General features: G+C 55.4%; 9 protein-coding genes across 9 annotated transcripts; 4 read left to right on the top strand and 5 right to left on the bottom strand.

The window, feature by feature from the left end:
• Positions 1-129: 129 nt before the first annotated feature.
• HETIRDRAFT_456826 (uncharacterized protein) lies at positions 130-1452 on the bottom strand (the record flags this gene model as incomplete). The annotated part of the gene is made up of 4 exons (XM_009542733.1): positions 130-733; positions 795-900; positions 962-1339; positions 1393-1452. The coding sequence occupies 4 exons, from the start codon at positions 1450-1452 to the stop codon at positions 339-341; spliced, it is 939 nt and encodes a 312-aa protein (XP_009541028.1). The 3' UTR covers positions 130-338.
• A 1607-nt stretch (positions 1453-3059) lies between these two features.
• HETIRDRAFT_413428 (uncharacterized protein) lies at positions 3060-3992 on the bottom strand (the record flags this gene model as incomplete). Its single annotated transcript, XM_009542732.1, has 3 exons — positions 3060-3698; positions 3753-3862; positions 3926-3992. The coding sequence occupies 3 exons, from the start codon at positions 3990-3992 to the stop codon at positions 3060-3062; spliced, it is 816 nt and encodes a 271-aa protein (XP_009541027.1).
• A 960-nt stretch (positions 3993-4952) lies between these two features.
• GST2 (MAPEG family) lies at positions 4953-5726 on the bottom strand (the record flags this gene model as incomplete). Its single annotated transcript, XM_009542731.1, has 7 exons — positions 4953-5008; positions 5063-5099; positions 5156-5267; positions 5320-5365; positions 5420-5482; positions 5539-5645; positions 5701-5726. The coding sequence occupies 7 exons, from the start codon at positions 5724-5726 to the stop codon at positions 4953-4955; spliced, it is 447 nt and encodes a 148-aa protein (XP_009541026.1).
• Positions 5727-5987: 261 nt separating this feature from the next.
• Positions 5988-7689, top strand: HETIRDRAFT_41543 (uncharacterized protein; the record flags this gene model as incomplete). The annotated part of the gene is made up of 4 exons (XM_009542042.1): positions 5988-6153; positions 6208-6531; positions 6588-7287; positions 7353-7689. The coding sequence occupies 4 exons, from the start codon at positions 5988-5990 to the stop codon at positions 7687-7689; spliced, it is 1527 nt and encodes a 508-aa protein (XP_009540337.1).
• Positions 7690-7715: 26 nt separating this feature from the next.
• HETIRDRAFT_377824 (uncharacterized protein) lies at positions 7716-9143 on the bottom strand (the record flags this gene model as incomplete). Its single annotated transcript, XM_009542730.1, has 10 exons — positions 7716-7851; positions 7912-8025; positions 8080-8210; positions 8268-8285; positions 8341-8354; positions 8417-8425; positions 8475-8512; positions 8565-8856; positions 8971-9038; positions 9093-9143. The coding sequence occupies 10 exons, from the start codon at positions 9138-9140 to the stop codon at positions 7810-7812; spliced, it is 774 nt and encodes a 257-aa protein (XP_009541025.1). The 3' UTR covers positions 7716-7809.
• Positions 9144-9274: 131 nt separating this feature from the next.
• Positions 9275-12082, top strand: HETIRDRAFT_468878 (uncharacterized protein; the record flags this gene model as incomplete). The annotated part of the gene is made up of 10 exons (XM_009542729.1): positions 9275-9452; positions 9506-9950; positions 10004-10152; positions 10208-10490; positions 10541-10725; positions 10782-11006; positions 11065-11160; positions 11212-11375; positions 11426-11629; positions 11731-12082. Exons 1-10 carry the CDS (start codon positions 9435-9437, stop codon positions 12080-12082), a joined length of 2121 nt encoding a protein of 706 aa, XP_009541024.1. The 5' UTR covers positions 9275-9434.
• A 1914-nt stretch (positions 12083-13996) lies between these two features.
• On the bottom strand, positions 13997-16815 carry HETIRDRAFT_443060 (uncharacterized protein; the record flags this gene model as incomplete). The annotated part of the gene is made up of 5 exons (XM_009542728.1): positions 13997-15399; positions 15458-15709; positions 15761-15992; positions 16047-16078; positions 16143-16815. The coding sequence occupies 5 exons, from the start codon at positions 16813-16815 to the stop codon at positions 13997-13999; spliced, it is 2592 nt and encodes an 863-aa protein (XP_009541023.1).
• A 145-nt stretch (positions 16816-16960) lies between these two features.
• HETIRDRAFT_99475 (uncharacterized protein) lies at positions 16961-17914 on the top strand (the record flags this gene model as incomplete). The annotated part of the gene is made up of 4 exons (XM_009542727.1): positions 16961-17027; positions 17104-17183; positions 17248-17679; positions 17786-17914. The coding sequence occupies 4 exons, from the start codon at positions 16961-16963 to the stop codon at positions 17912-17914; spliced, it is 708 nt and encodes a 235-aa protein (XP_009541022.1).
• Positions 17915-18319: 405 nt separating this feature from the next.
• HETIRDRAFT_447680 (uncharacterized protein) lies at positions 18320-19654 on the top strand (the record flags this gene model as incomplete). Its single annotated transcript, XM_009542726.1, has 7 exons — positions 18320-18378; positions 18464-18585; positions 18649-18670; positions 18745-19062; positions 19121-19310; positions 19362-19540; positions 19594-19654. 7 exons carry the CDS (start codon positions 18320-18322, stop codon positions 19652-19654), a joined length of 951 nt encoding a protein of 316 aa, XP_009541021.1.
• Positions 19655-21216: the final 1562 nt, after the last annotated feature.

Here is a 21216-nt window from a genome sequence, read left to right as displayed (position 1 = left end):
ACAGCGACGTGAAACCTAAGGGTCTACTTGGCGGGCTCGATGGTGGCTTACTTGACGCTCTCGGTGTTGACGTTTCACCTTAGCTCATTGACCGCACCTATTGTAACGCGCACGTACACCCATACCCATGAAGCCATAAAATCGCCTGATTATCATAAGTTAGAACCCCGTCACCGATATTAAGAGTAGAACAGTACTACCGAACTTCAACTCGCCATGCTATGGTCTATGAGATACAAAGGGATGCTGTATAATACAGTGATAGAGATGCAACGAAGATATGCAACAAGATGAGACAGATATAGCTCGGCTCAACAGCTCAAGAATCAGAAAATATGTTATCCGAGATTAAGCCCGTTCACCGCATCACCAGCTCCATCTATTTCTCGCTCTTCTCCCTCCCCACGTCGTCTGCTCAGACTCAGAGGCCTTGTAATGGGGCTAGCGAGGCTCATGGATGCACGCATCGTCGGACTGGAAGCTACACTCATCGAGCGCTCTAGCCGCGCATGCCCATTGTGTGAGACGGTAGGCGAAGATGAAACGGAGGGATAGGACGAATGGGCTATTGGAATTGGGATTGGCATGGGAAAAGGACTGCGTGAGGAAGATGCATTCGGGCGCGGGATGTATATCGGCGAGAGCGCGGTGTGGGAGTCACGCAGGTACGAGACGGAGGGTGAGACTGCGCGGCGTTTCGAAACTGTTGGGTATGGGTCGAAGCGATCGTCGTCTGTAAGGATGGAAGCTTATCAGAAAGAGCATGAGTTTGATGAAGTTGAGTATATGCGTACACTTTCGCTTGTTTGTGCGCACAGCCGATGCTGTCGGAGGTGGTGTATATCGCCACTGGTGAGCTGAAGCTCCTAATACAGAGGGAGAGCCAAATGTTGAGGATGGCTGGTTGCGAGGAAGAAATGAAATGAATTTCAGAGTACCTGTAGCATATGTACCAACGCACCAAGTCTATTTCCATTGCCATCGCACCGCCCGGGCTGTCAAGAGCCAGATCATCTCCGTTGATGCTACCCGCAACACTGCGGGCAGGGGTGCGAGGCTTGCTGAGACTAATGGGGTCGCTAGTAGCAGGTGGCCCGAATGCAAATGTATAGCCGTCGTCGTCGTCGCCGTCGTCGCTCGGTGTGTCCTCTCTCTGCGACTCTTCACCAGCCTCCTCGGGGTATCTACCGCGGTCCGATGGCGCTCGTGACGTTCGAGGCTGCGTGGGCAGTTCGGAAAATGACGCAACGAGGCGCTGGAATTGTGCTTCTGATTTGACTTCATTCTCATTTGCACGAGATTCAGTGACAAGATGTAGAATGCGAGGGTCTTTGGGCTGCTAGAGATAGATATTTCAGTAGGACAGCATGGAATGCGATGGGCAATACGAACAGGATACGACAGACGCCGCGCTGCGGACAGGCGCTCTGGAGGGTCTCCAAGCGCCTCCATACTGTGAGACGAAGAATTCCGCGGAGGGGTCTGTGGACGACTTGTTTTCATGTTGCTATCACTGTCGTTGCTCTCACATCGAGAGCCCAGTATCGGTGGAGTAGCATTCTCGGAACTGGACGGTGAACTATCGGTCCACATGGACTCCTTGTCCCTTACACTCGCACTTTCAAGATTGGACCGAGTCAGGGGAGAGGTGAAGGACGTTGTAAGCGGGCTGCTGAGTCGTGATTCAGGGACGTGCCTAAATGCGAGGAGGCTTGGTCGGCGGAAACGGAACAGGAGAGGATTGAACTCGTCTGTCGATTGTATTGGTGTCGAAGACGGAGAGGATGGAAGAGCAAATTCAGAAGACGACGCGGGGAGGATGGGTCTGCTTGAGTTTGTGTTCGACATAAAGACTCTTGCCCATAGGGCAAAGTGATGTTGTAGGAGGATCAGGTATGTACAGGATTCAGATCTCTTCAGAACGTTCAGACCTGCTTAGGCACATCTGCACTACATGCATGGGTTGCCTATTGTGGATATACGCACTTACACCTGTTGAAGCATTTTGAAGCACATTTGGCTCAAACGATTGAATTACCAAAAACACCCTCATTATAAGGGAGCTACTGCATCGGTAGCATTTAGACAAGGGATCATGATAGAGAATAAATCATAGTCAATACTCCTCTTCCAACATAGGTAGCCAATGACTCTCGAAGGTGTCCCAAGGCACTCCAAGGCCATCATGTAAAATGAACTGTATGGTGTTCGGATTGTGGACCGGGTACCCAGGCCTAGACCAGTCTTCTCCCAGCCTCTGCGGCGCGAATGTAAAATCAATCAGAACCATTGAGGGACAAGCATGGAGATAGCCATTTGACTGCAGAGGACTACTGTGATCAAGAACTGTAGTCGTCGATGAATTTCCAGGGCACGGAATTTGGTCGAGATGCCAATCCTGTTGATCGACTCCCGCAAACCCAAGTGCTCGTACCATGTGTCGTACATGTGTAACCTGATAGAGTGACAAATGACCCAAACAGCAAATCAACAGGGCGGAGGAGCATAGATTGGCATATAATAGTTCTTACCACGGAGGCCTGAAAATCTGGCGAGCTCCTCTGCTGCCCAACTTCCCATAACGATGGTGCGTCTATAGCTTCCATGAAGAAACCAAACACTTTCCAACCGTCTGGGAGCGTGAACTATCAAACACGATGCTCAACCCTTGTGCGAACAAGAGTAGAGCGCAATACGCAGTATGTGAAACCCATAGCAGTGCGGGATCGTGGACCCTTGAAGATATTGTAGACGATCGCAATAGACCCCTTCTTCACGTCGCATCAAATCGTCCGCAAAGTTGAGATTTAGTCACTGCGTCTCTGGTTTAACGCCATCCCCGTATTCAGGTCGCTGTCTGAATGGGAAAAGGCGTTCGTCGAACAGCTTCAAGCATATAATCCGAGTCGTCACTTCAAGTGTACCAAAATGGACCTGTGAGAAATAAGCCGCACCCGCACGCTTGATATCCGTGATCTTGAATGAAACACTATGGCCATTGAGCGATGCTTGGGAGATCGCCTGGTCGATGGCAGCATCCCGAAGACGCACATGTCGCATTATAATGTCGAGAGTCTCTTGAGGAGGACATGGATTCGGAAACGGAGACCTCCAGAAATGATGTTTGCGTGCAGATCCGTTGAAGTCGACGTGCAGAACGGATCCACGCTTAATCCGTGTTTGTGGGTCAAGTGCTTGTCGTCCAGCCCATACTCTCCAGCACTTGAACTGATCCCAAGCAGCCTGAGATCGCTGTAAAGTGTACAAGTCAAAGTCCCGATAAGAGCGGTAGGACTGAAGAGTTTCGGGTTCCGTTGAGAAGCCATCCTCCAGAGAAGCGGGACACGCAAGGCACCTTGACATGAATCAGACCGATGAGGTGGTTTGATTGAACCGTTGGCCGCGAAATGCACACAAGAAGCAATAGTCCAGCGGATGGGAGAGTCTATAACAAACGAGTTGAGGATGAAGAAGTTGACATCAAAGTCAAGTTCGTCGTAAGGGAATGGAGGTCCGTTAGGGGGAAAATATAGAATGGCGATGTGGTGTTCGTCCGTGATGATCCCGTGAGGGCTGCCGCCTCGCTTGCATTCGGAAACCAGAGCGTCAAAGTAAGGACAAGCTTCATTTTCATGAGGAAAGCATGCTTTGTTTCCAACCGGTTCAAGGACAGACCAATCAATTTCGATAGTCGACTCCTATCGGACTAATTTAAGTGTAAGATCATGAATGATATGAAGGAAGCTTATTACTAAGAACATAACGACAAGCTGACAATGTGTTGCTGGATGGAGCTTCGCGTCGCCAGCACTCGGTCGATTTGTATGGCAGCCATCGGTTACAACCCTGGCCAAACGGTATCCTGTACCATAAGACACAGTTGACGTCAATGACTTGAGGATGATGAGAAAATTAGTTGGCCTACCTGGATCGTCCGATTCAATCTCATATCGCAAGTTCGGTGCATTATCTTTGAGGAATTCTTTGTTCATGAGTTGGATAGTTGGTTCAATGTACTTGACCTCGAAGGTGCTGGTACTTGTTGAATCTGTATGAGTCTGGGATAGAGGCAACAGTTAAAAAGCAGTTCGCTTGCCTGTGAACACTTGATGGATCAACAGGTACCATATGATAGCGATAGCATCGCAAGAAATCGTCGAAATCGCTGTGGCTTTGAGTACGATCGGAAGGCTATTTCCATAGACCCAATTTCTGGGGATCCGAATGGGTGGTCTTTAGCTGCGATATGGCTGCAATACCGTCAACCTTCTGGTTACTTGGGCGTATGTCTAGCTTCAGGAATGCCTCGGGAGATAACATGACCGGAGTGTTTTCGACAAACATCTGAATAAGCAGAACAGAGAGGACAAACCCCAACCTCGGCCGGAAGCGCTATGAATCCCGAAACGCGGGACGCGCGCCGAGTGGATCACTGGAACAGTTTTCTTCGGCGTTACATAGGAATCGCCCACTGCACACTCTCAGCACCTTTTTACGATGCTGCAGCTCGGAAAATGACGCAACGAGGCACTGGAATTGTGCTTATGATTTGACTTCATTCTCATTTGCACGAGATTCAGCGAGGAGACGTAAAATGCGAGGCTTGGTCGGCGGAAACGGAACAGGAGAGGATTGAACTCGTCTGTCGATTGTATTGGTGTCGAAGACGGAGAAGACGGGAGAGCAAATTCAGAGGTCGACGCGGGGAGGATGGTGTTGTGCTCGACATGAGGACTCTCGCCCATAGGGCAAAGTGATGTTGTCGGAGGATCAGATATGTACGCGGTTCAGAACGCTCAGGCCTGCTTCGGCGCATCTACTACACGGCTTGCCTACGCACATGCCGTACTTACACCTGTGAAAGCCTCTTGGAACGCAGTCCTCTCAAAAGTTTGCATTACCAAGATGTCCTCATTATATTTAGTTTAGATAACGATCTGTAAGCCTTAAGCCTAAATGCCAGCCATGAAAAGATCATATACGGCCTTGCCCGAGGACGCAAGGAGACCTTTCCTGTGTGTCAGCTGCGAAGTCCTGAGCGGAAGTAAAACGGGACACGCACCAAGCAAGATGAGAGACCCCCACCCACCGCGTTGACGCTAACGAATTGCAATGTGATGAACAATTGGCAAGACTGCATTCGCATTGCACGCACCTTCTTTGGGTCACCAGTAGCGTAGCCGGAAGTATAGAGGACTCGAGCAACAGACCAGCAGCCGCACGCGACCCCGGCAAGCTTTGGGTAGCTCAGGGCCGTAACGAGCGAACTGTAAAGGCGTGAGTGTACTGATGTCAGACGGCTACATGGTGGATACTAACGTGGTCAAGATGATGGGCATGTTCTCCAGGGTGTTTTGATGTGCGCCTTAGAGTTGATACATGTCAAGACAGAGCTTAAGGAATTCTCTAAGTCACTCACGCTGTGCACAGTTGAATTTTAGTGCATCAATCGACGCGTCCTGCTCGGCCTTCTCAGCATACACTGTCGCACGAGCGTTGGTGTAAATTCTGCTCCAAAAACAGTGTAATGATGCTCACGACGGGGATATTCGATTTTTGCGGACTTTCTGGCCTTCGAGACGACGATAGACTGCCATGCGAGGAGAATCGTCGTGGACAAAAGTCCAGCGGCGACGTAAGAGGTGCTAGAAGAGGAACGACGTCAGGAGCTGATCGAGAAACGGAACGAGCGTCACAAACCCTTCGGGCAAGATGATGGTGCTCATTTTGGATGCAGATTGCGTGCGAGGCGCTTCCCGTTATATACGCCTTCGTGCCGAGCCACGCAAACCGCCCTGCCGACTTGTTACACGTATGTAAGCTTTATAATGTGGTTGATAAGCTGTTACTGGGGGCAATGCCGACGACGCGTCACTGCGCAACGCGTCTGGAACACGTGCCAGGCAGTCGTATTTTTGTTTACGCACGTGGTTATCTGTAGATGGACGCGTTTTCAGATTTTGATTCTAGATCCTTCACCGTTCATAATGTCCAAGCGTGCTGCTGCTGATCTTCCCACCTCCTCGGCCAAGGCTAGTCGCAATGGCTTGACGCGTGAAAGCGCGGTCGCAAATGATGAGATGGGCGAGTTTGAGGATGCCTGGGAGGACGAGATCGAGGACGACGTGATCAGCGAGGAGGATGCTGATGAAGGTCTGTCTTTTCTGCTCATATTCTATCGTGTAACTCAACTCGTTAAGTGAACAGGAATGGATGTGGACGATGTGATGCCCCCTATTGAAGAGTCTGAGGAGAAACCTTCCGCACCGAATGTTTTCCTTCCGGGCGTTCATCAATTGGGAAAAGATGAGATCCTCGAACCCGACGACTCTGTGTATATCATACGACATTCGATGAATGTCAACTGGCCTTGTCTGTCGTTTGACGTGCTACGTGACAATCTTGGGGACCAGCGACAGCGATACCCTGCGACAGCTTACCTCGTTGCTGGGACCCAAGCAGACGTCGCAAAAAATAACGAGCTGACAGTATACAAGCTGAGCTCTTTGCACCGGACACAAAAAGATGGAGGTGACACTAAATCTTTCATTCAATAGTATGCTTGCTCAGAATCTGTGACCTCGCAGATAGCGACGACTCAGACGATGAAAACGACGACGACGACAACCTGGACGAAGACGCCATACTCGAATCCCGCTCGATACCGCACATGGGCGGCGTGAATCGCGTGCGAGTCCAACCACTTCCCGCATCGCAGCCTCTTCCTCCAGCCTCTCAGCCTTACCATGTCGCGACTTGGTCTGAGACGGGAAAAGTGCATATTTGGGATGTCCGACCGCTGATCGAGTCACTGGATGTCCCAGGTTACACGTATGACAAAACCCGCACGCAAGCGCCCGTCTTTACTGTCAGCTCCCACGGGAGAGCAGAGGGCTTCGCTATGGACTGGGCTTCATCTGGCAGTGCGAATCCTTCTGGTCTTCGCCTACTGACCGGAGACGTTCACTCCAAGATTTATTTGACAACATCTACCTCGTCTGGTTTCAACACCCTCTCGCAGCCGTTTACTTCACACACGTCCAGCATCGAGGATCTTCAATGGAGTCCTTCTGAACCGACGGTGTTTGCATCGTGCTCAGCGGATCAAAGTGTAAGGGTCTGGGACGTGCGAAGTCGAGGAAGGCAAAGCGTGGCAGGGATAGATGCGGCACATAGCAGTGATGTCAATGTTATCAGCTGGAATCGGAGCACCTCGTATCTTCTGGTCAGTGGCGGAGACGAGGGGGGCCTTAAGGTGTGGGACTTGCGGAATATAAAAAAGCAGGGGTAATCCAAACCTTTTATTTCCCACCCAACACGTGCATTCATAACTCACTCACCCGTTGGTTTAGTGCTGCCACATCGGACCCAACACCCGTAGCCTCCTTTACCTGGCATCGTGGAGCCATCACGTCGGTCGAATGGCATCCCACGGAAGATTCAATCTTTGCAGCATCGGGCGCCGACGACCAAATCACTTTGTGGGATTTGGCGGTAGAGCAGGACGATGACGAAACTGGTGAGATGGATGCGACACCGGAAGGAGGGCACGATGTCCCACCCCAACTCCTCTTTGTTCACCAGGGACAAAAAGATGTCAAGGAGGTGCATTGGCATCCCCAGATGCCGGGTACGGTCATCAGCACGGCGCTCGATGGATTCAACATCTTCAAGACAATCTCTGTATGATCGGCTTCATCCTGCATATACTTGTTGTATTGGACACGTCGTGTTGCTATTACTCGCGGGCTTACACTATGCTCGAGGATGCGATAGGATTTGGAAAAGTAGCGATATGCTCAGCAAGCCTTAGTAGAGGGAGGCGCCGTTGTTGCCTTTGGGCGAACGAATCTGGGAGGCGGAGGTCAATTATTCGCTGTCCCAAATTCTAGAAATGCATTGGAGAGGGACCTTGGCAATGTTCTTGTGTAAGATGTCGGAGATGACGGCGTAGATGTTTCGTAAGTCGAAAAGATTTTGGCGTGCAACGTACAGCTGTTTCTCATCGTGCTCCTTCAGAGCAAGCTGTATGGCTACGTCACCTCTGGGCGCTTAGCGTTCAATTAGTACAGGACTCACAGCATAATCTTCGATATGTGGGTACTTGATGATTTTTGAGGCAATCTTAGCTCTATTGAGATGGCTTTGTCGGGCACCGTCGCGAAGGTTGTATGCGCTTTCTTGAGAACGGTGAAGTTCACTCAAAACCTCTGTTCAAGAGTACTGAAATCAGCTCCGTGTCCTCATCTTGAGCTCTAAGGCCGAACCTTCTTGGATTTGCACGCCTACGCACAAACCATCAGTCTCGGTAATTTGCACATGGCTTGCCATTGCACTCACCAAAGTTATCACCACTGATGATAACAGCAGATCGTTATTGGGACACAAAGACGCACAGTAGGGCAGTGGCACGTACTCTTCAATCCTGTCGAAGATGAGCATTATGATCGGTGAAGGTAAATATCGAAACGCACTTTGGCATGGTGAGGTTGATCCAAAGTTTGACCTTGTCCTGTGAGAAGTGCATCAAATAAACGCGAGTCCACATTTATAGATTTACCCACACAGAGTTCAGCGAGGTGCTCGCATTCTTCCTTGACTTTCGCGTGAACTTGTACCAGGTGCTTGTTCGACAACATGAGGTTAGGGAAGCGTGCATGGTGAGTACCATTAGCGTTAGAGACGGCTACGCCCTTATCATCAGTAGCTCTCTTCCGTTTCTTTGCATCGGGCTCCTGAGAGGAGTCGACGGATCCAGGAGGTGGATAAACAGTGGCATCGGTCGATGACGACGCATGTGAGAGATGGAAGGGAGAAGATGTAGACGACGTGGAGTCGATCAGTTGTTGTAGCTGGCTGAGATGATAGGGTCGTAAGGCGCGAAGAGAGCGTGCCACGATATACATATTTTCTTACAGTATCTGCAGGAAACAAATTCATTCGTTTGGAAAAGACGAGAGCCCAGACCAACGTACTTTGTTCGGAAATGTGCGAAAGATGACTATGTCTGCTTCGGCGGCGACCGCTTTGCGAAATTCCTGTGGATGTCATCATGAGCATAGTGTGACATCCTGTTCAGATGAGAAAAAGACCTCAAGTTGTGCGGCAGTGTCTGCATCGACCTTGGGTTGACCTGCCATGGTGAAGGCGGGGAAGAAGAGCAAGCAAGCTAAGCGCTAAATCTGGACTTCGTGACGCGCGTTTCTCTGAGTCAGCATGCTTCTCGACATTTGTGCTGCTCTTGTTTGGCCTTATGGGTGCCGTGGCGCTGAGACTTGCGCTTCCGCTCGCCACTGCTCACTGGCTCATCTGAACGCTTGCCATTTCTATCTTCACGACAGCCAACGACTTCTTTATCTTCGATACGAAGCGCTCGTATCAAGGATATCATTATATAATAGTCACGCACTTGGCCTGCTTTCTACTCGTAACAAATGTCCAAGCCTGTCCATGTAGGTTTCCTCGGTCATATCGCACTGTAATTGGCTTATTGCATCGGCGACAGGATGAGAATGAAGTTATATCGGCGTTGACTGGCTTTTCGATTGATCACGTCCTCACAGGACTCTCTTTGCCGTCTGGCTCTGCACTTTCAAATCAACTCGGGATATCTGGTATTCCATCCCTGAACTCCAGTCAAATCTATGGCAAGTGGGACAACGACGGTGCTGTTGGAGAGGGAGAAGGCGAGGATTATGAAGATGAGGTGAATCGTGAACTAGAAGAGGAAGAGGAGGAGGAGGAATCCTTTGTGAAGACGGAGGTAGAGTCTCCAAAGGCGAGCAATCTCCAAAAAAAACGTGTTCGTATTGTCAGGCGATTTGTGGAGCGCCCAAAGACCGTATATGAACGGTTTCCGATGTTCGAGAAGAACAAAATCTTGGATTTCACAGAGCTTTTCAAGGGATACACCGGCACGAAGCCACGTGTGATGAGACGGCCACTCCAGAGTACGTTGATGCCTATCTGGTCAAAAAGTGCCCTGAATTTGACCATTCCGCAGTGGAAACGGTCTATTCCAAGCGGAAAGACGTGCCCAAGGCGTTTCTGGAAACTATCGTAGGGGACACAAAGAGACGCGTAGAAAGCGAACGTGTCGAGGAGTCCGTCTCTTCAGGAAGCATTGAGCACGATCTTCGTCTTGCTATTGAGGTAAAAAATCCTTTGAACAGCGCATAGGGATACTAGTTTTGACGCACACAACCAGGAGCGTGGAGAATCAGAGGTGCCCGTCTCACTTCCCCTCCACGATCGCTCGTTCGATCTCGTTCTACTCTCCAACTGGGAGGATCAAATCATTTACGAACCGGAGGAATATATGTCACCTGTTGAGCCCGTCCACACAGACTTGACGACACCTGTAAACAAAGCACTCGATTCCGGTGCTTGGACACAGAGCATCATTTGGAGCCCACGAGCGCCATTCCGTGACTTCACGCAGCTCGAATTCAACAGCGGGGAGGATGCCGTCTCCGAAGAACGCGTCGCCAGTATGCGGAGTTTTATCCAATCGTCTGACGTCTCTGATTTCGCTTTCCAGCCCAAGATCCACGGCCAAGAAAGCGCCTCAGGCTTGATAATGCTCAGGCGAAAGATAAGTTCAACCTTTCAAATGATCATTTCTATGAGGTTGCGAAGGAAGGTGGACGCCATCGGGTTCGCCAAACGTTTGGCCAACTTGTTGTCGAGCATGCTTACCCTGCACAGAAACTTCAACTGCCCTTCGTAAGCGTCCCGTTTTCTCATCATGATGCACATAACTTTACATATAACTTTTGTAGTACAAAACACGTTTGTTGAAGCAGGAGGCACGATCCTTCCATCGCCCAGCTCTACAATTCCCCTCCAATATCGAACTGCGGTTCAGTAAGGTGCGCACAGCCAAGAAGAAGAAGGACAAAGCTGGCAGGAAGGTCGGACGTGGAGGCAATGTCGGGGAAGGGTTACGCAAGACAAGTGACTTGAGCTTGAGGGACACAAGCAACTTTGTACTCTGGGAGTTCTCCGTTCGTACTCCTGATACTGGTGAGTTTACGTGCGATTGATGGGCTGGCACTTGAACAGGAAGAACATCCACCTATCATGTCCAGTTTTGGCATGGGCAGCATCCTCGTCAACTACTACCGCAAGAAGAACGAGAAAGACGATCATGTACCCAAGGTATGTAGAAGACATCGCACCTAGTCGGTTTAATCTCAGTTGTCTGGCAAGTTGGACCTTGGTGCACCGTTTGTTCTCGAGCCTCAGGACGAGTCGCCCTTTATGAAATTCGGTTATGTCTATCCTGGTCAAACCGTCCCCGCTCTCTACAGTAACCTTGTTCGCGCGCCGTTGTTTCGACATAAACCACAACACACAGATTTCTTGGTCATCAAGTCAGTCTCCTGATCTACCAGACCCCAGTCCGCGCTGAATGAATGTCCAGAAATACCATCAAGGGCGAGGCAAGATACTATATTCGCGAGATCAAGAATCTGTTCACAGTGGGACAGACGTACCCTGTGACCGAAGTCCCTGGGCCACATTCGAGGAAGATCACCAACACCATAAAATACCGCCTGCAAATCATCGCATACAAGCTGCTTCAGAAGAGCAACGGCGAGCGTTTGAAGATTGCCAGGCTGATGAAGTACTTTCCAGATCAAAATGAGCTGCAAATGCGGCAACGGCTCAAGGTGAGTGAAGACCCCACCGCCAACGGCAGCCATATTAACGAACAGTCATCTATAGGAATTCATGGAGTACCATAGGCGCGGACCACATCAGGGCTTCTGGCGTCTCAAACCGGGATGGGTCATCCCAAGCGATGCAGACATGCTCAAGATGGTGGGCCCAGAACAAGTGGTGTTGTCGGAAAGCATGCAGGTCGGCCAGCGCCATCTGCAGGATGCGGGTTACAGCGGTACGACAGAGCAGGCAGATGACGACGAGGCCAATTTGTCCATCGAGCAGCAGTTGGCGCCTTGGATCACCACCAAGAACTTCCTATTCGCAACGCAAGCCAAAGCGATGCTCAGGCTCCACGGCGAAGGAGACCCAACCGGGCGCGGCGAAGGATTCAGCTTCATCCGCGTGTCGATGAAGGACATCTTTGTCAAGGCCGGCGAAGATTACGAGCAGAAACTAGGTGCGCTCCTCGGCGACGCGCGCTTGAAGAATACCTAACACCTATTGAATCGCAGCCGAGGCGGAAAACCGCCCCAAGTCCGCTCATCGATACAACGTTGCTGAGCAGCAACAGATCTACAAGTCCGAAATCGAGCGGATATGGAAAGCCCAATTCCAGTCTCTCAGCCGTAAAGACGAGCCCGAGCTCTCCGAGGACGAGGAGGACGCAAAGAACGGCAAGAAGGGACTGCTGTCCCAGCCGTTCGGTGCCAGACTGAAGCGCGAAGATTATGCGTATTCTGCAATAGGGTCGCCGATGCCAGTGACAGCTGCGCCCTCGCCCGCGTTCAGTCGCGCATCATCGATTGACCGGGAGGTCAGCGTGGGCCCCGACAGCAGGAGGGTCATGCGGATCAAGCGAAAGGTGCGTCACCGCTCGTCATTGTCACCAGGTTTCATGCTGACAGGTGGTGCGCCACAGGTCAACGGGGAGTGGAAGACGGAGATTGTGCGGGATCCGGCGGTCATTCGGGCCTATGCGCGACGACGACAGTCCATTGAGGAAGAGACGACGATGGCGGATAGCCTAGCGCCGACGGGCGATGTCGATAAGGACAAACGGGCGAAGAAGCGGTGCGTCTGTTTTCTCCTTCTGTCGTCCCTGTGCTGTATTGTCTCCTCCCCGATTGGGCCATCTGCTCGTGCACGTCGGGTTCCTGTCTTTATTTCAATTTTCAGCTCTTTTCATATGTCTTTCATACGATCACGGATCTGCGGGCTGACATCTGGCACTTTGCGTCGTGGCACTGCCCGTTTACGTCTTCGGCGCCGGGCGCTTCTAGGCTGGAGGAGGAGATCGCACGGATGAAGAAAAACCAGGAGCGCCGCCTGCACCGGAAGAACGCCAAGATCGCGAAGGAGGGTGGGACGCCCATGACGCTCAATCGCCCCGTCAAGCCGGACACGACGGTGAGCACAATCTGCCGCAAGGCCGCAATCTATTCGTCTTGTGTTGGTGGGTGGGCTTGGCCTGATCGGCGTGCGTCTTTGGCGTTTGACAGAGGCGGTGCGGCCACTGCGGGCAGATGGGCCACATGAGTGCGTGCCGTGATCTCGTCGCCCTCTGTCGAGCCAAGGACTAACGGACAGACACCGACGAACAAACGAACGAACGAACGAACGAACGAACGCGCGCGCAGAAACGAACCGCAAGTGCCCCCGCTGGGCCGAGTTCAACTCGGGCGCGCCCCCCGCCGTGGGCACGCCCGCGTCCGCGACGAGCCCGACCGCGGCGCCGCCGACGCCGAACGTGAGCTTCGCGCTGAGCCCCGAGATCGCGAGCCTGCGCGGGCCCAGCGCGTTCGGGCACCCCGCCGCCGTGCCCTCGCCGCTCGCGACGAGCCCGCCCGTGTCGTCGTCGCTCGCGATGAGCGAAGACGGGTACGAGGGCCCGGCGACGCCCGCGCTGGGCGGCGGGGCGCCGAAGATCAAGCTGACGCTGGGCAGGCGGGCGGCCTGACGAGGGTCGTGTACGCGACGGGGATGATGTTTCTTTTTCTTTCGGTGTATGATTTATGGATCCTCGAGCGGGTATGCGATGAACTTCGATATCGATTGATCGCGTGTGCGCGGTGATGACGGAGCGTGTGCAGCAAGTAAGTAGGCGATACTTGTAAGTGAGTAAGTGAGAGAACAACAGCGAGGCGAAACATGCGTCACGACGAAGGGCGAACGGAATAAACATAGTAAGAGGGCGTGAGGGATACAGTAAGATACCACGAGAGAACAACAACGGAAAGCAGCTCAGCACCAGCATCAGCATCAGCATCTAATCGTACAACTCGGCGTTTCCACTTTCGGCTCTGAGGGTCGGCTCACCACGAGCGGGCTACACCACGGCCATCTCCACGTCCCGCGGCGACGGACCCGGACTCGCCGCCCTGCGCACGCGCGCGTACTCCTTGTACCGCCCGTTGATCATGACGAGCAGGTCGCGGATGAGCGCGGCGTGGCGCCGGCGGTGCTCCGGCCCGATCGCGCTGCCTCCGCCGGGCTCGTCTCGGTCGCGCCCGAGCTGCAGCCGCCCGACGCTGCGCGCGAGGCGATCCTCTGCGCCGGCGCCGACTGCGCTTGAAGAAGACGAGGGGCGCGAGGACGGGCTGGAGGCCGCGGCGGGGGTGGTGATGGAGCGGAGGCTGGGGAGCATCGGCGGTGGGGAATGGGAGTGCGCGGGCGGGGAGCGTGGGAGTGCTGTGGACGAGGGTGCGGGGGACGGCGAGGGCGAGCGGAAGCGGTGCTGGAGCGGGGGCAGCTTGAGGTCGCTGTCGCCGGAAGTGAGGAACGGGTAGAGCGTATCGCTCGTGGACGAGGCCGCCGCGACGGGCGCAGCCTCGCGCGGACGCTGTGATGAGGCCGGTGGCGGTGGCGGCGCACGGGCGGGCCCGGGCGCAGAGGCGCGCTCCGCGGCGGGGACGGACTTGAGGGGGACGATGGTGCGCATGGCCTTGCTGCCGTAGTCGACGGGGGCGAGGTGCGCGGGCGGGGGCACGCCGCGCGCGATGCGGAGCTGGGGCTCGTACGGGCCGAGCTCGGCCGCGGAGAGATGAGGCGGGGTAGAGTTGGAGGGGGAGGAGAGGGACGAGTGCGGGGAGCTGGACATCTCGAGCGGCGGGGTCGGGTGGAGGTGGCTCGCGGGCGACTGGTACGAGGCTGCGCTGGGGAAGGGCGCGTTGAGCGAGGAGCCGTGGACGAGCGGCGTGAGGCCGTGTGGGCCGTGGTTGGAGAGGCGGCGGTCGTACGCGTTGCCGTGGTGCGGGTTGCCGCCGTAGGCAGAGGCGGCGAGGTCGTGCACGGAGGGGTACATCTGGCCGTACTGCGGCGCGGACGCGGGCGGGTGGCTGAGGCGCGAGGTGCTCGGCGCGGGGTAGAACGCGTTGGATTGATAGTGATTGGGGGCGGCGTTCTGGGCAAAGGCGGCCTGGGGCTCGTGGGGGTACGGCGAGGGGATGCCCGGCATGCCTGCGAGGCCGAGCTGCGCAAGCTGGGCATGGTCAAAGTAGTTCTGATACGGAGAATACGCGCTGCTGTTCACTGTGTGGGAGGTGTGACGCGGGTGCACACCGGCCTCGACGTCGCGGCCGAGGGTGAGCAGGAACTGGTTGACGGCGGCGAGCTCCTCGGGAGAGCGGATGTCGAGGGAGACGGAGCGCGGATTGAAGCCGTTGAGGTCTTCTGTGCCTGCGCCGGCCATGTTCTGGATGTAGGCCAGGTTGCTGAGACGCTCGGCCATGCCTAGAGGAGGGGTGGGTCTAGGTCAGTGGTCGGGAGCAATCAGCCAGGGCCGGCTTACTCGAGTCATAGGAGGGGTTCACGCGGCGCTTCTTGACGTCGGCGAAAAAGTCGTCGACGGCATAGGCGTCGTGAGCACGCTTGGAGCCTGTGGACTGGGTCGCGGTGCCGTCGGGGCGGAGGGCTTCCCAGGTGGGGAGTTGATTCTGGAGGAAACGGGGGTCGGAAGGTTGCTGGGAGAGGTGATGATGGGCATATGCTTGGGGGTGGATGATTTCAGGGGAGGGCGTCGGGAGGATGCCGGGGTGGTGGGCTGTGTGAACGGGTGAGCGGAAGCGGACGGTCAAGAGGGAGAAGAACGGACCTAGGGAGGGATGGGAGGACATGGAGCGAGAGCGAGCGTTGTGGTGTCTGGAGTAGTCCTGGGAGCGGTTGTGGTCGGAGTTGTCGATGGAGAGGGACTCGCGACGGCGGGCGGCGGGTGGATCTGGGACGGTGACCGCCTTTGAGTGCTTGTGCTGGGCATGGTGCTCTTCTGTGTGTATCTTCTCGTGCTTCTTGAGGTCCTGCGGCCGCTTGAAAGATTTCTTGCAGATCTGGGGGAAAAGAGTGAGATTGACGGGAGAGGGGGGACAGGGGCGGATGTTTACCTCGCAAGTGTGGGGTTTGAGGGGAGTGTGGACTGGACGAGGGGGGTGAGCAGAGGGCGCGAGGGAGGAGAGGGGCGGGGCAGGGCGGGGCGGTACCTCTGAGATGGCTTGTGATGTGGTCGCGCTTTGCGCATGTTGTGCCGCAGTCCTTCCACCTGCAGGTGAGGCAGAGGTTGTTTGTGCTCTTCCTGCCGATGTGGTCGTTGCAGAGGTGGTTGTAGAGGGCCTCTGGGTCGGGGAGGCTCTTCGTGCAGTCGATCCAGAGACAGGTGTGGGTGTCGGGGGAGGGGATGTCTGTGTCTGCGAGCTGGGACGGATCTGGTGCTGTGTGCGGCGAGGCAGAGGCGGACATTGCTGGAGCGGCTGGGGAGCGGAGGCGGCGAGTGCGCGAGCGAAGTCTTAAACGGGCACCGGTCTGCTCTCCCGCTTGGCGCCCAGCCTCTGCCAAGCACCGTCCCCCCTTGGCGACGAAGCCCGCCAAGCTCCGCCAAGACATCGTCCCCGGCTCTCTGGCCCCGAGGCACCGTAGGGCACCGTCCGCTTGCATTGGCTCGGCATCCCGGCACTGGCCCCAGCTTCCGTTCTCGGCCGGCATCCCCCCAGCCCCGCCGCCACCGCTACTGTAAGTTCCCCAGCTCTCGCAGTGGCCCCGCCGGCCCTCGTTCTCTGCGACCGACGGCACGTACCAACTGGCACGTCCGTCTATTTTTGCAGCCGCCGGCCCTCGACGCCCGTTCTCACAGATGGCATCCCGCTTCTCCGTGTTCATTTATGGCGTCCCGATCCCCACATCCGTCCACCCTCTCGCTTCCTCCGCGGCGCCTCCATGCGGCCCTCCCACAACCCTCTCCCCACTTCATCCAGCCAGCGACTGCGCTGATCGATCCCGGTACCCACCCACTGGAACGTGCCCTATGCCCTCTTTCGACACCGTGCGCTCTCAAATCCACGCCTCGGCGACCCGTCGTGCCCGTGCGGAGGGTGCAGTTGAGGTCGCCCTGCTGCGCGCTTGATTGCTAAGTTCTTACCATCATCCTCTCGGTGATCAGTCATCCAGCCCCCGTTCTCGCCTTCTCGAGTCTCCGTGTCCTACGTGCCGAGCACGATAAACCGCTCTCTCACACCATTCCCGACTTGGTCCGTTCGCGCGCTCCTCGATCGCGTGCTATCTCTCCCTCGTTCTCTCTGGCTCTTTCTTTAGGCTTCAGGAGAGGCTCGGTCGCGTCTGCTGGTGGCCCGTTCAATCCTCAGCTTCGGGCGCTCGGATTCTCCCTCCAGCTATCCTCGTGGGCCCTTTACCGCTCCCCCGTCTCTGTCGCACAGAAGGACACGTCACGTCATAGGCATCTCCTTCTGGGCTCAATCGACGGATATACGTCGTCGTGTGTGCATCCGTATCGCGCCGACCCGAAGCGTGCGCGCGCGAATCCAACGCGCTCAGACGCTGCCCACGCTCACTTGGGAGGGCTTGGTCCCGATCCCCGCCGCGCCCGTCTGCGTTCCCGCCTTTCACTTCCGCAAAACCCGACCTCGGCGGGATCTTGGGACCGCAGGCACCGCAGCTCGCTTTGCGCCCTCTCAGACCCATCTGTTTGCGCCCAATTCTCAACGGCCTATCATGCCGCCCTCCTTCGTAATAGCTCTATGAGTCTCTGCCCTGGTGCCCATGATTTTGGTGTTGAACCTCGTCCTGCGCACACGCATGTGGCCCGACTGATGTGCGATCAGATCTCCAACAGGCCAACTTCGTCATCCACGGCGCTTCTCTATCTTGGCACCACAGCCTTGCACCGACCCTCACAGGCTCCATGATGTACAATGGGTCACGGAACCTGCGCGAGGCTCTCTTTGCATCCCAGTCGAGTTGACGTCCATCATGCTGCTTTTCGACATGTAACTAGCCTTCGGCACACTTATCAGTGCCTGACACCTGCCCACGAGCCCATCTGCGTCTATCACACGGACCTCTCGTGGGCTGCTATTATTGCTGCGCATCGCTCCTGCCCGGTCTAGGAGCATCGCCATGCCGCACGGGAGCTATGACGGCATCGACCCTGTTAACTGCACCTTTCCCTCTTGTCGTGACCCTCTATACCACTCCCGAAGCAGAGTCTCCATCCGTAGACCTAAATATACTACCGGACTGCACGTCATCAAGAAGAACCCACAGCAGCGCGCACATACGCACACGCTCAATCGCTTGTGGCTCGCACACCGCAGCTCAAATTAGAAATCGGGGGTGCATACGAGAGCGAGGCGTACATGCGTCGCGTATGCGGGGACCGTCCGCGGTCGGCCCAGTCGGCGCACCCTCGCGCGTGTACGCGTTCAGGTGCGCATATATCCGTCCGCTTCTTCCCCTCCCACACAGTGGTAATGTTTAGGTGCTCATCAGATAGACTTCGTCCTAAACTTAGGACGCTGTTTGACGGAGGGCCGTGGGCGGAGGTCACATTGCCTGCCCCGTTCGTCACTCGCTTGTGCCCAGATTATCGCTCGCTCGCCGGGCGAGAAGAGGATACGCCTTGCTGCGTTCTATGTAAGGATATTGGGGCTATATGAAATCTGATACGATCGAGATGGTGCATGAGCAGCTGCGCAGGCATCAGCCCACGTCGCCTCGTGTACGTCTTGCCCGACCCGTGTTTTGTATCACCAGGACTCCTGACCTTTGCTTTTTGCGGTTTGCTGTGCGCAGGGGCAGCAGATCCACATCGGATAGCGTCGGCGGGACCCACACCTCTCCGTGCGCACGGGCTAGGATGCATGAACTTTCCGTGCACTTCCAATGCGTTGAGTTCTGCACCGCGACATCACCTCCTCGGGCTCAGCGCAACTGCGACTGCAAGGTTCGCGCCTCGACGATCTCGCGCGCTTCGTTCTTTCTTCTTTCGGGTCAAATCGGCTGGACGCGGACGCGGGGCCGCACGAACGCGTACATTCGGCCAAGGATGACCTCAGAAGACGAGAGAAGACAGACGAAGACAGGGTTGGCGCAGCGCGCGCTGCGCACCGCGTTTTGTTGAATCTGCCAAGCGCGATCGGGTTGCCAAGAGGGCTGATATGCCTCGCAGGGAATTGGATAGAATCGAATTGGCTGGATTTGCGGGGCTAGGCGAAGGCGCCCGCCAAGCGGGTGCCCCTGGGGTGGGGGCTTCGACAGGCTTCGACGCCCGCCACGGTCTGAGAGACGAAGACTGCGACGCGCGCTGCACGTGGATGAGGTGCGCCGACGGAGTGGCCGACCGGCGGCCGCGCGCACGTGTAAACTCCAGAGCGTGTCCTTGGAGACGCGCAATTGAATGCCTCGGGCAGGACGAATGGAGAGGCGTGAGGCCATCTGAGAGTGGCCCCGAGGGAGGGGTAGCCGGCGTGCGCTGGGACGTACTGTCCAGAAGCGCGCGCGAGTGCGACGACGGACGAGACGCTGCAGCGGAGTTCCATATGTCAGGATCAATATCGGCTTCTCTGGGCGTAATGCTTAGGGACAGGGAGTGCGCCCGGACTGACGTGCACGTTGCGTGCCTATCGGATTGAGTGGTGCCAGGATCATGGGACAGCGCCGTGGCGCTGCTGGCTCGGTCCCGGTGTTCGTGTTCGGACAGTGATACGGCGGGCGCGAGCACCTCTCCAGAATCGGCGACGGATTTCCTATGCAAGAGGGGTCTACCATCGCGGCCACGTGTACGTGTCTATCGCTTTCATTTGGAGGTCCTTGGAGGCCACGGGAATGCCTGCATACGTTTCCGATGGTGCGTATACACGTTCTAGCCCTCTGTTATCTCCGCGTGGATGGGACTCGATGGACACCAAGGGCCCCAAGAGCACCAAGGAAGACGCGACCTTGGTTTTTGAAAGGTCTGTCAGAGCCCTTCTTCAGCGTCCCTTGCACGTTTGCTCATATCCGGCGTATTTGTAGTGCGTGACTCTTGTGTGCGCCCTCGAACGTCTCGTCATGTCCGACATATTTGTAGCGAGAAACTCTTCTTGTGCGCGCTGCTTGTGCAGCGTTTCTCGGCGGCACTTACGGGAGAATCAGAGATGGGATGGGCCATGCCGTTCCCGACGGACGGATGAAGGTGCGATTGCTCCTTCCCAGTTCCAACGCGAGGCCGCGAGTCGGAGTGCCAGTCTCGATGCAGTATCCGCTCTCCTGAGGGGCTTTTCCTCTACCGTAGCACAAAATCTGTGTGCGACGGGCACTATGACCTGTCGGGCAACGTCGGTCTGCGTTGGACCTCTTGTTCTCTGGACATACACCATGCCATTTCGGGGCCGTGGTACTGGGAGCTTCCGCTTACCCCATGGCCATACAAAGCTCTTACGCATCTGGCACTACCAGTACAAACCGCCTGTAAACGCACCTCTGCGATTCGAATGAGGAAGGGGCCGCTTCTGACAGAGATTGGCGATGATGCCAAGTCGAACTCGAGGAGCCTGTCCTGGCTGTGCAGGCCAAGCCGAACTTGCTTCTCTCGTCGCCGTCTACTAGGAGAGTACAGTACTACGAGCTAATACTAAGGCTTGGATGAAAATAGCTTCCGCCATCCTCGGTGGATTCGCTTGATAGGCGGATCCTTGCTCCATGCATAATACAAGCTGCTGCGGTGATCGGGTGAGCAAGCGGCAGTTCGCACTGAGCGCTTGGTTGACTGCTTATTCCTCCATTTACGTTGCCCGCAGCAGTTCCTTTAATCGAGAAATAGAGGAGCTGTCTTTATTGATGTCGGCCGCTGCCGTTCTGTGTTCGTGCTGATTTCTTCAGAGGGAAATGGCGTTAGGAAGGCCATCGCGGATGACCTTCCGCAGCCCTTCCGCTGACTAACATGATCCCAACGTCAGCTTAGATCTGACGGTCATGTTTCTTGGCGGTCTCGGTTTTGCTTTGGGCATTCGGATCCTCAACCTGCGGCCTCCAACTATCAGGCACTCGAACTGTCTCAGACAACCAAGACGTTCCGGTTCTCTGACATCACTCATCTGCGATTCTTGGTTCGTCTTGGATACTACCAGCATAGAATCAGTATACATATTCGCTCGAACACGACTCCATTGCGCATGGCATCTCGAGACACCACTCCTTCGATCAATGTGCCGCATTTGGGCTTTCAGACGATGCGAAGCCCTCTTTCACATGAGCACTGTCGTGGTGTCAGCCGTCATCCTCCAA

Source organism: Heterobasidion irregulare (assembly GCF_000320585.1).
Source record: "Heterobasidion irregulare TC 32-1 unplaced genomic scaffold scaffold_01, whole genome shotgun sequence".
NCBI classification, from domain to species: domain Eukaryota; kingdom Fungi; phylum Basidiomycota; class Agaricomycetes; order Russulales; family Bondarzewiaceae; genus Heterobasidion; species Heterobasidion irregulare.
This window is presented reverse-complemented; position numbering and strand designations above follow the sequence as displayed.